Here is a 17,935-nt window from a genome sequence, read left to right on the forward strand (position 1 = left end):
AGTTCACCGATCGGGGATTGAACCCAAACTCCTCTGAGGAAGCGAGGAGTCTTAACCACTGGATCACCAGGGAAGTCCCACGTGTGACTTTTTCCTTTGAACAGTGGGGCTACCATGAAACTGCCACCTTTTATGGGGAAAGCCATCCATTTTAACAGATAGGAAATAGTGAAACAGCGCACCTTTTCCACAAGATCTCCTTCAAGGAGCGTCTTATGTTCTGCCGAATTTGTGAATTTGGCTGGGATGAGGCTGGGCTCACGGGGCCCAGGCGTCCCGGCGCTGGAGAGGCCAGGGGAACGGAGGTGCTCCCAGGCTTCCTGACAGCTCCCACAGAAGCAGCAGAGCTGGGGAACTTTCTGGAAGCAGACGCGGCAGCAGCAGTCACCAGCCCTGCCTGCTTGGCAGGGGGAGCGCTGCCTGAGGGGGAGGTGGTGGACGAGAGCCATGGCCTCTTGGGGATGGTGCCCTTGAAGCCTGAGGGCGACTTTCTGACAGTGGGCTTGGCCACTGCTGTGTTTGCAAAAGAAGGGGACTTCTTTGGAAGGAGATTTCTGCCCGGGGGTTGTCTGCCGGCCCCCGAGGAGCCTGGAGGAGCCAACTTCTTCGCCACCACCACAGCCGTCTTGTCCTCCATGCGTCTGTCCTCCTTCACAGCTGCAAAGGAGAGAGACCTGCTTAGTGAGGTGGGGGCGTGGGGGGCCCACACAGCATGTGCACCAGAAACCAGCAGGGCTAACCAGGCATCACTCTGTGAGATGGACTTAAAGAGAACTTTTAAAGTAACTGTTGAATTCACAAACGGAGTGTAAAAAGGACTACCAGCAACAATTCTGATAGCGACTATATACTTCGAGGACAAATGCTTTATTATTAATTAAAAAACCAATAATCCAGTAAGCTGTTAAAGGCTAAATTTAAACCGCTAACATAACTTGAAAATTGAAGGGCAAATTTCACTTTATCAAGAAAAGGTATAATTTCAAAGACCACTCTCATGGAGAACTCCAGTGCAATTTTTGGTAAACATGAACTTAGAAAACCTTTCCAGAATGCTGCAGACACACTCTTTAAATGCATGTTCACTGCCCACCACCGCCCCCCCAACACCACAAGGCTCTGAAAGTACTAGCAAGAGTCCATCCCAGGGGTAAGGGACTCACAGGTGTTCATCATTCTTTCGGAAAGTCAACTGGACATGGTAAGATTAATGAGACACAGGATTCTGGGAGAAGACTGCAACATGGGGGAGGCCAGCTACTTTTATACCAGGAGCCGGGTGGCAGGGCCACAACACATTCCCATTCACATGCCTCCAGCTGCAGCTTGTTACTGGCTAAGACAGTAGGTTCAAGCTTTTAACCCAGACAGGGATGCAGCCAAAAGCTAAAACGGAAATCTTTATGCCAGTACTTCATGCTGACAGAGTATACCTAACCCTGTATCAGACCGAGAGAGCTGCACCTGCAGGTAAGCAAAGCAGGTCATTCTCAGAATCAGCCTGTCAAGATTAAAATCCAGACCTAAAACCAGCTGTCACTGACTTTTTTTTTTTTTACAAACAGTCCCTTGGTACTGGGTTCTATGGCCCACTCCCAGACAGCCCCGCTCCAGTCCACTGCCCAGAATGGTTGAACCCAGATGGGCAGGATGGGGGAACAGGCGGGTCCAGGGTGCGAGCTGGGACAGCATGGGGACACCACCTGGGGCAGGTGGTCATCTCACATGGGACCGATGGAGAGGCTGCCTGCCCAGGTGCAGACTTAAAACACCCACGGCATGGTGAGCCCCCAGCACCTAAATGGGAGACTTCATGTTCCAGCAACCTTCCCACTTTACCCAGAGATTAGAGCCACCGATTTGTCACCTGCTGGTGCTTCTTACAACTGTCCTAGGGAGACCCAGGGAAAGTCCAGTGAGCAAAGTGAGACCCTATCTGCAGCTAAGGCTTGACCCCACAACAGCCCCAAGGCATCATGGCCAACATCAAGCAGGGCCATCCTGGCACAGGGTCAGAGCGCTGCCCTCCAGAAGTGCCCTGCCTCCAACACTGGCAATGCCAGGGCAGACAGGGTGCTAAAAGCCCAAGGACTGCAAGTTTTTTCCACTTCATAGTTTAAAGGAAATTAATTTTTAACCAAGTTTGAAATAGGGGTACTATGCACACCCAACACTTTTAATTAAAAGTCGGGTTAGAGGCAGTTCATTGTCATCAAGCAACAATCTTGACTACCAGTCTCCCATTTCCATCTCACAAAGCCTGATCCATGCCCCTCATCCACGGTGTCCCAACCACTATTCCCGTGTCTGCTGGCACCCCCATGTGATGCTGTCTAGGCTTTCCCAAGACCACCCACTTCCCATGGAGGGCTCACTCATGCTCTACGTCCACCCTGCTGGCCAATACCCACATCCCATCAGCAAATCAGTTCGTACAGTAAAAACTGGGGACCTCACAGTGACTAAAATGAAAAATTACATTTCTGTACGTATTATTTCATCAGCTCAAGTTCACGTCCCTAAGGGAGTTGCCACACCTCAGTACATGGAAACTTTTCTTCACCAGCTGACTTGGCTAAGAGGGTCTGCAGCACCTAATGTGCGGACTGCTAGAGTTTAGGTTAAATGAGACGGGTGGAGGCCCTCTTCTTGGGGGAAAGAACAGAGTGCAGCAGGATGCGGTCCCAGACGTGACCACCAGCAGGGGATGAAGGAACCAGCCTGTCAGGATTAAAATCCAGACCTAAAACCAGCCCAGTCACTGCTTTTTTTTTTTACAAACTCCACTGAGATTATTCTTAACATTTTTAAATAACTCCAAAATGGTAGCCTAAAGTGCTTCCAGAATCCTCAGTGAGGCACCTGTGATGGGGTCTCAAATCCTGCCACGTGGCATCTACATTGTTTCAGGTGACAATTCCTGTTAACTTCACATCCTTCACTCCCTAAGACCCATGCTTGTCCTGTCTCACCGGTGCACCCTCACTTGGAAACACAAGCCAGAGGCTTATTTCTGGGCCATTCCCAGTCCAGGTGACTGAAGTGAGCGATCTGCTGTCCAGGAGCAGGTACAGTAAGTGAACATCACCTGAGAATTAGGGGACAGCTTTCCTGAACCAGCCTTCTGCTCTCTTGGAAAACTAGTTGCTTCTGGCTTTTTAAAGTCACCTTTCATCCTGTCTTCCCTGCATCTCAGAGTATGTACGTAGGTGTAACTAGTGTAAATTAAGAAACTGGCAAAAATATGGGCACTGGTGGACCTTAACAGCTAGTTGTCTCTGTCCCCCTTGTCCATCTGGCCCCACCGTCACATGTGGGCTGGTTGCTGCCGGAATGGCAGGACACCACACAGCACTGGAGTGCGACAATGACACACTCATTTCTGTGTAGAGCTTAAATTGCACCTGCCGACTCTTCACCCAAACTCCTGTTACCGTGTGTGCACCTTCACAGAAGGGAAGGAAAGCAGCACCCCCAGGGCATCGTGGCTCCAGAGATGGCAGACCCCCCCGCCCCCCCCAGTGCTGTCAGGAAGCAGGGAAGACTACCAGCCTGCAAGTTGGAGGAACATAGCCCCCTCCCCCAGGAGTGTGTGCCCAGTCTGGGTCATCCTGGGGTCCTGCCTGTGGCAAAGAGTGGCCCGAGTTCCAGGCTAGGTGTTTTCTTGGGAAGCAGCTACAGGAGGAAAAGCTGCCCGGTGGCCAGGTCACTGCCCCAGATGACGTCGTTTCTGCTGGGTCCGGCCATTGGTTTGTACTGGAAATGAGTTGTTTGTGGTGAAGCCCGGTAGGAACCAGGCAGGCCGGTGCGTTCAGGGACCAGCAACATTCTAATTGGCTAATTTCCCAATCAGCATGAAACCGGAGGCCTTGTCACTCGGTGAGGCAGCTGTGGCGCTACAGCTTCGCTGGCCACTGGGTGGCACTGGTGGGCCTCGGTGGGGACGGGAGGACAGCGGCGTGGAGGGCCGCCCTCCACGGGCAGTCAGTGCTTTGCAGCTGCAGCAGGACGAGGCAGCAGCGACGGGCTGCCCGCGCCCAGTCAAGGCTGTTGCAGGGTGGCTCCTCACAGGGCCCGGCGAGAAACCCTGAGGGACGGCCATGGCTTTATGCCTTTCATCCTGCCCAAACGAGGTGCCAATTTACCCTAAAGGCCCCTAGATACGAGGCTTAGAGTAACAATGAAAGCGGGGTACAGGGGAAGCACGGGCTGGGGGACACTTCTTAGGAAGCACGGGGCTGTAAATGTCAAAGGAATCAGAGCTTCTGGTGTGACCAGGCGCCAAGCACGACTCACCGCATGGTGTGAGTAGAGGACCCCCTCCCTTTCCCCCCTTGCCCATTCCCACGTGGCTACAAACCTGCCCAGACAAGGCAGCTACTGCCCAAGGATCGGGTAAGGGAACCGACCAGCCAGGGCTCAGAGGCCATAGTAGATCTGGGGGATGGACTCCGCACACTGTTATCAGCAGCTCTATTTTCAGCTCAGCCTGGCCATGTATGATGCTGCCTCTCAACTTTTTGACTCCTCCTGGTGTGAAAAACACCATTTTGCTCTTGTACCTTTGCTTAATTATTCTTCAGTGAATTTCTCCTGTAGTAGTAGTAATGCTTACATGGGCGGGGGCGGGGGGGGGGGGGGGCGGTGGTACAGAGAAAACTTGGGAGGCCTGAGCTCTGGCCCCGAGCTCTCACAGCAGGGGTCTGTATGTGGGTGCATAGCCTAACTGTCCTGCTTTGGGGCCAAAGCTTGTCCAGATGGACTTTTTTCTTACTGATATCCAGTATTTGAGTGACTTACACCTAGAGAGGTGCAGAGAACTATCCATAATAAATTTGCAAAAAAACCGAGTACACTTTCAGAGGCAAACAACCCTTCCTGTTTTAATAGTTTCACATACAGCATTTTGAAAATAAAATACTGAATGATCCATAATGGGTTGGTAATGTATGAAAGAAACGGTCAAAGTCACCCCTTCAACAGGAATCACTAGGATGACATGGGACGGAGGCCATGGGAGGCAGTGTTCCCGTGTCCTGTCTGCATGGCTAGTGGTGGGGGTAACCCCTGTCCCGAGACCCCACCAGGAGCAGAGCTGCTGCGTATCCTGAGTTCCGACCCTGCCACCAGGCACTCCTACCACTTTAATGAGGTTCAGTTTTCACTCGTCTGTGCCTAAATCATCTACAACTTTAAGAACCATGATGGGGCCAGGGGCAGGTTGGACGCTTACTGCCCCCACCCTGCAGGCCCCTAGTCCCCAAGGGTGGCGCTCAGTGGAGCCTGTGGCCCAAGGCACCTGCTGACCCGGAGGGTTAAGCGGCAGTTACCTTGCTGTTTGTCCTGTTGATGCCTCCTGGTGCACGGCAACGCCCCAAGCTTCGTTTACATAAATTTAAAGTGGAAAATTTTACCGATCTTCTTAGGTTAACTTCTTTAACTTTCAGAAGAAAGACTATAACTATGTGCACAGTGATATGCAACAAACATCGAAGGTGTTAACTGTTCAAACACACCCGAGCCCCGTGAACCACAGGGGAGGGTGTACAGCTGCATCTTCAGAGGCCTGTGGACTCGATGCCACCTCGGGACTCTGCCTCAGGGCTTGTCTGCATGTGTCACAGGAGACGCAGAGCCCCACAGGCCACACGCAGGCCACAGAAGAGCAAGCGTGGTGAGCAAGACCGGTCCTGCTGGAAGCTTCTACCCCATGCCCCCGGTGAAACACCAGAACTATGGGGGGCAGCCTGGGCACACCTGAGGGTCTGTCAGAGAAAACACCTGTGCATGCAAAACCTTCCCTGCACTAACTTTCTGAACAGCTGGCTATTAAAAAAATCAAACACTTGTGAGAAGTAAAATACTTAAAAATACCAGATAATGTCAATGACATCCAAAAACATTCCAGCTGTATGGGTAACAAAAAACAGCCATCTTGGTGAACCCTGTATGAGAACAGGTTCTGACTCCAAGTGGGGGGAGAGATGCAGATGTGCAAAGCTAGTTTGTCACCAAACACTTTTTTTTTTTTGCCACTATCCTGGAAGAGACGGATAAAAATGGCTCATGCAGCTGATAAAACATGTCTCTCTGAGGGGGCCATCACTACTGACTGCTCTTCTCCTCTCACAGCCTGCACCCCTATGAAACCACATCCCTGGGTCCTGGAGCCCACGGAGCCGCAACTTGGGAGACTGGACACGTGGCTCACGGGGGCCACACTTGTGTCCCAGCAGGCTGCTCAGCATCACTGGACCTGGCGCACAGGTTCTGCCAGGGGTTCCCATTTTAATTCTCAAAGCTAAAGGAAACTGCAGAAATTTCATTTTCATTCAAAATTTTGTTCAAATCCCGTGTTTGTTCAAATCACCTCGGGGCCATGGAGGGAGCCTAAAATATGGGGAAATGTTCTGAGTCTGTCAGAGTCCCACTTTCAAATTCTAACAAACCAGGGACACTTCAGAAAAAACACTTCAGCCCTCTTTGTGCCTGGATAGTACTGAGAAGTGAAGAGGAGGAGGTGGAGAGGAAAAACGAGTTTCAGAACTATGAAAACAGGAACATACATCATAATTTGGGGGAGAAATAAAACGGCAACTGTTTCCCTAAGCTAAACTGTACAGAAACTCTGAAAAACAATATAAATAAATATCAGAGAGCAAGTACATGTTACTCCCATCACCCCAAGGATGTGAAGGGCTCTACGTCCGCGGGGGCAGTAGGTCAGAGCCCTCATGCACAGCAAGGGCTGCCCCTCACCCACAACCTCAGGCCGGGGCCAGCCTGGGAGAGGAGCGTCCAGAGCACCGCCGGGGCAGCACGCTGACCTCCCAACATCTACCCAAGACTTGACCTGGACCCAGGGCCATGTGGACAACGCCCCCTCCTGATGACTGTCCTGGCATCACCTGCACCCAGAGAAAAGTCACACCTGAGGCTCGGGTGGCAGGTAAGGGTCCTGCTGAGTGTGTGTGCAGGGCCCTGGGGAAGGTCCGCAGCCCCCGCCCTGTCAGGTGGTGGTTTGGGGAAGAGGCAGAGGCATAGCTGCTACTCACCGAGGCGAAGTCGGGTGTTTACCAGCGCCCTTTAACGCTCCTCCCAATCATCTTTTGGGAAGATGACATTTCTGGGATAACAAAAAATCATCAGAAGCAACTAGCTCAACTAGCTCAAAAACTAGCCTTATGCAGGCTTGAAAGTTGTGGCTATCCATCCACATGGTTCTGAGCCGTAAATGTGCTGGGAAAGTCAGTGAGGAGCTGATGTGCAGAAAGAAAAGGCAGGGCAGAGGGAAGAGAAAACCCCGCCTGTGAGCAGTCACTGCCTCCTCGTGGGCCGATCTCCCCACCTCCCCACCCCTCCACCCCAGTCTTCCACCAAAAACCCAGAATAAAGAGTTGGGGGACAAGCGCCCACCCCTCCTGTCTGTCAACTTTCCTAACTTGTGGAGCACCCTACAGCTGACTCCTAGCTCAGAGCCTGGGGGATCCTGGTCGACAGAGAAGGAAATTGGAGAGAAATCAATCACCCAAGTTTGTGGCTACACCCCGGTCTTCCTTTTATTCTGCCACATGCCTACAACCAACCGAGAGCAGTTAGCACAGGATCCCAGAGAGGCTGTTCCCCGCCCGCTCACAGCCGGGTGATGGTTACAGTTAGGTCCAATCATAAGCCCTGTAAAGTGCTACTGTGTAGAGGTGTACCTCTACTGTGTTGAGGTGCTATAATTTGATGGAAATTTGACACGTTGTTAGCACGAAGTTCTTAGTTCAAACAATCTGAGGTGTATTGAAACTCATTTTAATACAGCATCTGGTTAATATTTAACCACTCACTCCTAATATCCGAAAATATATATATATATGTATATATATACATACATACACGTAGTATCACTTTGCAGTTTACTTGCAACTTCATTTCTTAGGTCTTGGGTCATTTACATTCTCAAAAATGCATCTAGTTATGCAGTTTTCTAGCCACATTATAGCCAGGAGGTCCCCCTTTGGGGGACTAGCTTAAGATTGGGCTGAAGGGAGGCAGCACTCGCCTGTAATCTGGAAATTTAGGACCACTTAACCTTTTGGTGCTTTCAAAAAAGTTGCAAGAGTTTAAGAGCATAAATTAAACCTGAGCACAAAATAATCTCAATCACAGAATACAATGTGCCCTGGAGCAATTTAAGCGTCCAAAATTTAATTTTGGAGAATGAGGCTGAGAAATAAGAACAGAGGAGAGTCAAGCTGCACAGTCTCCTCTGGGACTGCATGAGCCTGTCTGACCCATCCAAGCCCATTCCCAGGAAGCGGGGGAGGAGGGCAGGGCGGGACTCCTGGTCTGGGTGCTGCTCAGCGCAGAGATGTCTTGTTCACTTACCTTCCAGCACAGGAAGTGGGCCAGGGCCTTCAGGACTGGCATGTGTATTTATGTCATGTGTAGTATGTGAATTGGACGTGAAAAAAATCCCAGTTTGGTCAAAAATAATTTAACTCCTGAAAATCATACTTCAGCTGAAAATCAGCTACATCACTACTGTGCAGTAAGAGATTCCCACAACATACAGAGAAGAGAGGGTCACGTGTGTAGGGAGCAGGCTGCATGGCACAGCCCCATGTGGAGAGCTCCCGGCGGTGGTGGCACCGTGGCAGACTCCGGCGGACCTTGGGGGTGGGATGAGTGCCCCACCATCAGGTTCTGTTGAAGACACTACACATACTTACCAGAGCCTAATAATAAAGAAAGTGATTAAAGACATCAATGGTCAGAGGTGAACATTCAGCCATGAGCTGGTACAGCTTTCTGGAAACACTGACAGGAAGTCCCGACAGACTAAGGAAAGGTGCGCCAGGCTCAGGAGGCCTCCTGGCCTCGGGCAAGGGCTCCAATCTCTGCAGGTGCAGCACCACACATGGCTACAACTCCTAGCTCTGAACAGGCCTGAGTGCATGGCCGTCCAGAAAGACCAGGAAGGGTCCAGAGCTCCCCCTGGGTGATACATACATTTATACAACAGTGGCGGCCAGGGGGCAGCAGTCTGTTCTGGCTTTACTGCATTGTAATTGTGGTCGCTGGCCCAGGACGGCGTGCTGCTCTCACAGACTGGCTCCTTAGTGAGGACCTCGTTCCTGGGAGGGGCCACTGCTGCCTTCTTCACCACGTTTTCCTTCTTGTCTGAAGCCAGTCTCTTGTGCACAGAAGAGATTTTAATGCCTGCCTGGATAATCAGTAAAGCCCCAATCACTAGGGAGATCACCGAAGCTAGCCTGCAGTTGTTTTACTCAGCGGCGCAGGTCAGGACACACTCAGCTCCTGGGTCACCCCAGCCCATGAGCTGCATCGGCCACCGCCCTAGCATCTTGCTGAGGGGCCAGGCTGACAGGACAACGAGGGGCTTTGGAGCGAAGCAGTGAAATGAAGCGCGAGCACAGCAGGCAGTGCCCCCATTTGAAAATGCACCCAAGCAACACTGTCCAGACAGGGGCTGTGGACTTAACAGCACATGGAGAGGACAGGCGTACCCCTGCACCCCCCCAAACACTCAATGTGGGCACCCTCAGGGCCCGCTTCCCAACCCCACTGCCTAGACTCCAACAGGGACCACTCGCTCCCAAGAGGGCTGATCTGCAGGGGGAGCTACTCCATGCAGCCACTGGCTTCCGTGTTTCTGTTAGTCCCTCAGCTAGAGACAGGAGAAGAAAACATGAGAACACGTGCCTCTTCATAATTCTGACCAGAACACTGGTGGGGAAGGCGGAGGGCAGCGTGCAGGCGTCTTGGCCCCTCTAGGCCTGTGTACCTTCCTCTCTCTCAATCAACCCACCAAGCCTGGCACTTCCCGGCGATTTTGGTTTCAACTACGCAAATTGCTGGTCTTGGTCAACTTACTTGAACGCTACATTTTTGAAGAACGATTTTTTCTGGCTTTGTCTTCAGCTTTTCTTTTGCTTTGGGTTTCTGCTCCTTCCCTGCACTCAGGAAGCGCATGGTGGCCGCAGCGTGCTTCAGGATGCAGTCGTTGCTGCAGTAGACTGAGTCGGGTTGTGCCACGCTTGAGCACCCAGGGCCGATGCACTTGGCAGCACCAGGCGCTTCCACGACCTGCAAGACCAGACACGGGTTCAAGGTACTCCCCTGCTGGGGCAGGCACCATGCTCTGTAAGGTCACTATTTATGGTACCGAGATTAACACCTTTAATCATGTATGAATGATTATGCATAAAAATGTATCTGTTTATTCAAAACACATAAACCCTCCTCCACTGAGTAAGGCATCACGTTTTCAACCACCTTTCATGCCCCGCACAGTGGGCAGAACTCTGAGAGGACTTCTGCTGCACACTTCTCAACACAGCGGGATTTCACACCAGAATTAGGTTCTGTCATTGACCGAATGGGCATGGATTTTGCCAATTTAATTAAGATACCAGGTAAGAGGCTTTTGAGTTAGTCCAAAGGTTTGACTTATCAGGTAAAAACCCTCAAAAGAGGAACTGAGCCTCCAGAAGAGTGAACACTCCATTGCTGGCTCTGCTGGGAGGCTGCCCAGGCCTGGGCTCTGCAGTCAAGGACCTCAGGCAACAGTCAGAACACCCAATTACACACGGATCTCAGAAACAACAGGTCCAGTATAAGCATGCCACAGAAACTGCCAGGAACATACTTCATATGCTAAGTTACGTGAAAGCTTTTGGAAGTGGATTTTACCCCAGCCAAGACTGATGAGACCCTAGCCCCACTGACACATGGAGAGCAGTCTTATAAGACCCAGAACCAAGGACCTGGCTCAGCTAGGCCTGGGTTTCTGGGTTAATGGACGTGTATTGTCTAAGTCGCTAAGTTCTGGTCACCTGTTATCCAGCAGCAATCTGGAATATGACAAGGGCTGAACACAGCTGCTTGTGGCCATGATTACTAAAGCACATTTTAATGGTCAAGACTAATAATGTATGTGACATATACATGAAATGCACTTGAGCAAAATCTTTTTCCTCAAATAATGTACTTAACTGACTTTCCTCCACAGAATCCAAGTTTTACCCAGAAAAAACACTTAAGCTTATGTGCAGTCTTAAACACAGCAGGAAGATGATGCTTCCTGCTGATTTCCATTTCTGTTATGTTTTCCTTAATTACTAGTTATTCTCATATTTCCACTTAGTGCCTCTTCACACCCCCAGGACAGGGTCCAGGCCTCAAAGCTAACTCACTGCAAGGGGGTGATGGCAAGGGTGCTGACATGGCCACCACAGGACCCCACCACAGGACCCCTGCGTGTACAACACCTACAAGAGATGGGCCATGGTGGTGGGGTGGGCCCCTAATTCAAGGAAGGCTTGGGGTGAAAACACACTGAGTATGACACTTGTGAGCACCTGAGACAGTTCTCAAGATGCACGGAAACCACAACCCCTGGACAAGACATGTGTGAAAAGAGCTGGGAAAGGAGGAAAAAAGAGCTGCACAAACACTGGCGAGTGGGGAACACCATCACAGAGGGTGTATCAGGCACAGTCATCTTGTCACCCTGAGGAGCTGTGCCGCCGCTCTGGGTGGCCTCGGCATCTTGCCTTGAGGTGGGGATAAGACTACTGGTTTTCTCAAGACAGGGCAGGTGATACAGGTGCACATGTGCTTCTGTGACTCGAAAGTAATTTTCTTAATACATGCACTTAAACTTTAAGCTCAGGATGCTGGTCGTGAGAACACTAAAGACTAATTTTTTTAAAAAATTATGAAATACGTTAAATCAGTAATCACAGCACAGGAGACAGACACAGTTAACAACATCAAAAAACAGACCAGGCCATGCTGGCCCTGAGCAGGTGCATGGACCCAAGAGCCCACAGAGCCCAGCCCTACGCCAGTCACTGCAGGGAAAACCTAACTTATCTCAGAAGACAGACGCTTCCGATCTTGATGTTTCTGCCAAAGGCAGTTGAGGGCTTACAGTCACCTCTACCATCGGCCTCAGGAAATAAGTACTTACGGGCTGGAATATCTTGAGTTTCTTCTTGCCACTTGGGTTTGCAGCTTTTTCAATTCTACCCTTAATTCCCTGGTCTTCACTTGATTTCTGCTCCACGGTTCCTATACTGGTGAAGTCCGTGCTGTCGGCACCCAGGGGTCCTGACCTCGTGTCCTGCATGTCTGTGGCTTCTGAGCTGGCCTCATCCTGCACCTGCAGGATCGTGCAGTTGGGGCAGATGTAGTCTTCCCCATTCCTCTCCAAGAGGCGCCCTCGAGCCTCAGAAATGCCCACACAGTCACCATGAAACCATTCTTCACATCGGTCACAGCAAATCATAAACCTGAAATAAAACAACGGTCAAAGTGTTAGTCACTCAGTTGTGTCCAACTCTTCGCGACCCCATGGACTGTAGTCTGCCAAGCTCCTCTGTCCATGGGATTGCCTAGGCAAGGATACTGGAGTGGGTTGCCATTCTCTCCTCCAGGGGATCTTCCCAACCCAGGGATTGAACCCAGGTTTCCCGCATTGCAGGCGAATTCTTTACTGCCTGAGCCACCAGGGAAGCCAATGGTATCAGGAATGAAAAGGGAGAGACAAACTCAATTTTAAAAATATCAATAAGTCAAATTCACTCTGTTTTTAAAAAAAATTACAGAAACACGGAGCATAAAGAATGTCAGTGTGCCCTTCTCTCAGTTCTATTACCACTGTACATTACCAAATTACATCCTTTTCTTCGAGGGCATCCTGCCCTGGACCGCAAATGCCTGTCCACAGAATGGCAGCCACTCCTTTACCCCTGCAACTACCCAATGTCCACACTGTGCCCCAGTCACAGCCAGTCTGAGCAGCGTCCTGAGGGCTCTCTTGGGCAGCAGACCCACTCTGGTGCAAGCCATCACACCCATTCACTGCCATGGCTGGTGTAACCAGGCAGCCAACATCCCACACCAGCCACCACCTGAAAAGGGCATGGTTCTGGGTAGTGCCCACCCACTCCACTGGTTTCTTTCTGACAATGACTTGCTCATCTTTCCCAACGAACAAGTCACTCATTCAGGCCAGCTTAAGACTCTCTTAAGAGAACAGTGAAGTCTCCGGCAGTTTCCCTGGCTCTGCCCCCAACCGTCCCCCACGACCCACCTGTTGTTGTGAGGCTGGCGGCACAGGCAGTACAGGGCGCTGGGGTCGTACACCTCACACTCCGGCTTGTGCCGGACCGAGTCTGCGGCTTCCTCGGCTCTCCCTCCTGGGGCCACTCTCCCATCCTGCCGGCCCTCTCTGTCCTCTTTTGCTGCCTGGGCCGCAGCCCCCAGGTCGCCCTCAGGCTCCCGTGAGGCGGGCAGTGAGCCCTCCATCACATCCCCTGCCTGGACGTCCACGGTCTCAGCCGGGTCCTCCTCTCGCCGCTTCCTCCGCAGGCGGTTCTGGATGCCCCTCGTGGGCCGGTCCGCGGGCTCCTGCTCACGCTTCTTCCGCAAGCGGTTCTGGAGTTCCTTCAAGGTCAGTCCGTCGCTGTCGCTGTCGGACGTGTCGTCCTCGTCCTCGCCCTCTCTGGCCTTTGCCGAGGAGGCCAGCCGCTGCTTAGCACCCGTGGAGCTGGACCTGGGCCCACTCTTCCCGTCCGAGGCGCTCTCCACACTGCCCTCAGAGGCGGTCTCCGCGTCTGTCGCTGGACAGGACGCTGGCTCCCCAGAGTCCTCCAGGGACACGGGGGCACTCCGACGGCCACGGCGCCGCACAGTGGTTAGAAACTCCTCCACCCGCTCAGTGCGCTTCGGCTGCCGCCCACTGCGCCGCAGGGATGGGCTCTGCTGCTGCCGGGGCGACGGCTCCAGGGTGTCCACCTCCGCATCCCCGGCACCCTCGCGCTTAGCAATGGTGGTCCTCCGGAAGCCCCAAGTCTTCCGGAACTCCTTGCTGGTGGGCTTGATGGCTTTGGGCGCCTCCTCACCACTTGGGTCACCCTTGTCATCCATACCTGACAAGGAAACACAACCAGGCCATGTCAGGCATCAGCCAGGGCTGCGGTCCGGGCCTGACACCCATCAGCTACGAGCAAGCACAGGGGACACTCCCTCACACATGGGAGAACCCAACCTACAGAAAGCAAAAATGCTTCTACAGTGCAGGAGGATTCAGTGACGAATCCCATGCTCAGGAGGAAAACCCAGCGAGCAAACTGCATCTATGAATGTGTCCCCTGACTGCTGAGGATAAGCATGTATACCAGAAGTCAAGGAGAATGAGGAATTGGGCAGTAATGCTGCCAGGACGGGGCAGGAAGGGCAGCAGGGGCTCTCTGGCTCCCCACAGGGAGACATGGGCCCACCTCCCACCTGGCTGGCTCCGGGCCCAGAACTCTGGAGCCCCAGAGTGTAAGATGTCCACCATCCAGCAGGGGAAGGGTGGAGACGGGCTCGTTTGCACCCTGAACACCCAGCCCCACCGAACCCACCCAGATCCTAAAGCCGAGACTGTGTCGACACAACAGGGGTCACCCAGCTCTGCACTCAGGTCCGCAGCAGGGACACTCAGCCAGATGGCACCTCGTGCATCTATTTCTTCTCTCTTCTAAGAGATTATTAAAGGCCCCGGTTCGTGAAAACTTTGTTCTTATTTCAAATGAAAAAAGCCTGAAAAAATACAGTATATACCTTAAGAATTTTTTCCCCAAGCTGTACAGGCTTCAATTACATTTAAATGCTAATGACAACTCAGATTTTATGCCACGTTCCATCCCGGGGGAAGGACTCGTACAGAATGAAAACCTTCAAACAGAAAACACACAAAATTCCAAGTCACACACCACGGAACTCTCTGTTTGGTTCCCACCAAGTGGTGTCACCTCCCATCCCCCATCCAGACCTGCAGTTCTGCACTCTGGGCCTTGGCCCACGCTCTGTGACATCAGCACCCACCCTGTGACATCGTGCCCTCAAGGGCCACGCCACTGTCCTGGTCACCCAAGGCTTTCTGCAGGAAGGACTCTCCTCTACAAGATACAGCCCTCACCAGCAAGAATACATGTCATTGTAAACTAAAGGAACATCCAATCTAATGACTGATTAGACACTCTTGGGCTAAAGTTTAGAATATTTCCAACAAATATTAATGGTACACCAGTTTTTATACATATATAATGCCACTTTTGAAATAAAAACATGACATTGATGTTAAAATTGTGTTGTTGGCATTTAACATATTATCAACTGTGGGAGTTTTGCAAAAACAAAACTGTGGCTAATAATTTGTTATGTAAGACTGAAATGTCTCTGGTAAATAACATTTGGATAACAAAAGACGCATCAGTACATCTCTGGTCAGTAAGATGTCAACACTACTGCCGTTGTTACCTGCCCCACACAGAAGCATGGGCGCTTCTCCCGACTTCCTAAACCCAGCACAAACAGGGCCGTTACAACCTCGTGGCACAAGGAAAGCGCCAGGCCCCCAATGCTGCTGTCGTCAGCCACTGTTCACAGATCACAAGGTAAATTATCTTGAGACTGTGTCCACGGAGTAAGCTCCTAAAACAAACAAACAAAAAAAAAACAGTTTAAAGATCTAAAGCAACCAGAACTAAAATCACATTTAAGGGAAAAAAAGGCACAAAACTTTCCAAGCAATCTCTTAAGTCTACATTATATGACCTACAAAGACATCCACCCAGTCCACAAATATGGCTCCCCTGCAAGGACTTTTTTTAAAAAGGGAAGATGCATACTTTGACTACACGATGAAAGCAGGGCTGGGACAGGCCATGGTTGGCACCCTGGTGGAGAGGGAGCTGGTGGTCGAGTGCAGAGGCCTGAGTGGGCGGGAGGATTTCAAAATCAGTCACTGGTATCAGCTCCTTCCTAATTACAACCCTACTTCTGATGGACCCAGGCCAATAAAAACCAGAGGGAGAATCAGGAACAAGATATGAAAAGATGAACAAGAAAATTATATGTGAAAGCAATTATTTAGAAATTCTTAACACTGTAGCTATGTCGTCCTTTTAGTTAAAAAATCTAATAAAGATTTCAGAAGACTAATAATTATTGGACATCCCTGTGGTACAGCTTATCTTTGTGTATTTATGCATTTACAGAACATTTCTCCTCCTGTCTCCTCATTCAATCATCATACCTAAATGCTCCACAAACACATTTCTGTTTCTAGGTAAATTCTCAGTATTAACATTTTAACACATTTCACATTCTGTACCCAAGACCCCTGCCTGTGCCTCGCCTCACCTCACCTCTTCCTCGCCTCACTCCAACTGCCTCCCCTGTTAACTGTGGTCTCCTTAGTGACTTCAGGACAAACATTCCATCACACCTCCTTTTAAAGGGACAGAGCCCATCTCACTCTGGCCACCCTCCATCCCCAACACCATGGCCACTGCATCTCTTTCAAGTGGTAAACCCATTTCAAAATGAGAAACTTCTCAGAAGGTACTGGAAATAATTCTTACTTTTATATTTCACAACAATGAAAAAAGTAAAGAAATTAGGACATTCTCAGGAAAAAAAAGTTTTAAAAATTTATGCTAATCTAAAAAAATCATGCCTTTGGATTTGAGTTCTGAAAAATCAAAAAAGGAAAATCCAGTTATTTCTGTTAAGTGGAGTGAAATACTTAACTCAAAACATAATATAATTTTAGACAATTTGGTTCATTTTTCTTGATTTTATACTTGCAAAATCAATTTCATGATTTCTTCACAAATTCAAACATAAAATTTCAGGTCATGAAACAAGTCTACCAAGATTAAAAAAAAAACGAAACCTCTAAGATCAAGGCAAGTTAAAAAAAAATAACACAACTTAAAGTAGGTCCACATACAACAGCAGGTCACCAAACAGTGATCACACTGTACCAGCAACGACGACTCCAGAGAGGAAAAGGATGGTAGGCACTCCTAAAACTGGGAAAGAGAAACCCAGAGGCAAACACTGGATACCCTGAAATGTACAATCTTAAAGTTCCTAAATGCAAACGTCCTCTCAGCTGAAAACGGCTCCATTTCCTACTAAGTAGACGTGCAAATACCAGCGAGAAACTGTGGGTTCCCCAGGCTCCCCTGGGGGTGCTGAAGGCACCCATCAGCACCCGAGGACAGGCGGAAGCCCACCTCCCAGGCAGCTCTCCACTCCGACTTTTTGTTGTTGAGGCCCGGTGATATCCCTAAAACTTGAGGGCCCCAAAGAGCATTTGCTCATGTGGGATGTGTATTTCCAAAATTAAACCTGAGGAAGACTTTCAGAATTGCGGACATTCCCTCATACCACAGTAAACCTTGACAAATTGCACTTCCCCAAAAAGCGGTTGTGACAGGAACCTGAAGCCACATCCGTGAACTCTGCACACGTTCCTAGGCTTACAGCCTAACTATATAAAACTGTTAAGGCACTCAGAGTGCCTCTTGTGCCCATGTGCACACGTACAGAGTCCACAGACTGGCATATCTCATTAGCCAGTATGAGACACGTCTGCTAATGCCAGCGTCCATCTCCTGAAATGTTTTTCCTTACTGGGACAATCAAGCTCATGGTGGCAGATAAAAGCTTTTCAAAATTCTAATCTTAAGCTGGCATTTTTTCATCAGTAACAAATACTGTCCATTGCTTTCTTCAAGACTCACACTGTGTATCTTTGAGGAAACACCTGCCACACACCCAGAAAATGCAGTCCAGCAGCAATGCTCTGCGGGCACCTCTGTCCCCTTGGGGGTACGCTGCCAGGAACCTCTGTGCCAGTGGCGCGTGCCCACTGGCAGGACCTGCTCACAAGGCTGTGAGCCTGGACAGGGTTTCCAAGCCTACCCTCCAAAAGGGTTTCGATACACACCACGAACATCTGTAACATGACATTTCTAGTTGCTTAAGGACACGCTGGATCCATGTCAAGCAGTCACACGTATTCACACTTTAGGGTCGGAAGAGAACAAACATTTCCTTCCACAAAACTGGTCTAAAA

The 17,935-nt window shown here is 50.4% G+C and overlaps 1 protein-coding gene across 8 annotated transcripts in view; it reads right to left on the reverse strand.

The window, feature by feature from the left end:
- The window catches only part of DIDO1 (death inducer-obliterator 1), a 49,644-nt gene that overhangs the window by 15,591 nt on the left and 16,118 nt on the right, over positions 1-17,935 (reverse strand). For 4 of the 8 annotated variants that reach the window (XM_044927400.2, XM_044927399.2, XM_006068852.4 and 1 more), the window contains exons 2-8: positions 15,325-15,498; positions 14,626-14,739; positions 13,112-13,949; positions 11,987-12,308; positions 9,886-10,098; positions 9,001-9,214; positions 183-657 (exon numbers count right to left, since the gene is read on the reverse strand). In XM_044927400.2, the coding sequence (XP_044783335.2) occupies positions 183-657; positions 9,001-9,214; positions 9,886-10,098; positions 11,987-12,308; positions 13,112-13,947 (2,060 nt within the window). In that variant the 5' untranslated portion in view covers positions 13,948-13,949; positions 14,626-14,739; positions 15,325-15,498. Of the gene's footprint in view, positions 1-182; positions 658-9,000; positions 9,215-9,885; positions 10,099-11,986; positions 12,309-13,111; positions 13,950-14,426; positions 14,588-14,625; positions 14,740-15,324; positions 15,499-17,935 lie in introns of those variants that run through there. The other 4 variants (XM_025263832.3, XM_025263831.3, XM_006068856.4 and 1 more) reach the window with 2 other exon arrangements.

Source organism: Bubalus bubalis, chromosome 14, assembly GCF_019923935.1.
Source record: "Bubalus bubalis isolate 160015118507 breed Murrah chromosome 14, NDDB_SH_1, whole genome shotgun sequence".
NCBI lineage: Eukaryota > Metazoa > Chordata > Mammalia > Artiodactyla > Bovidae > Bubalus > Bubalus bubalis.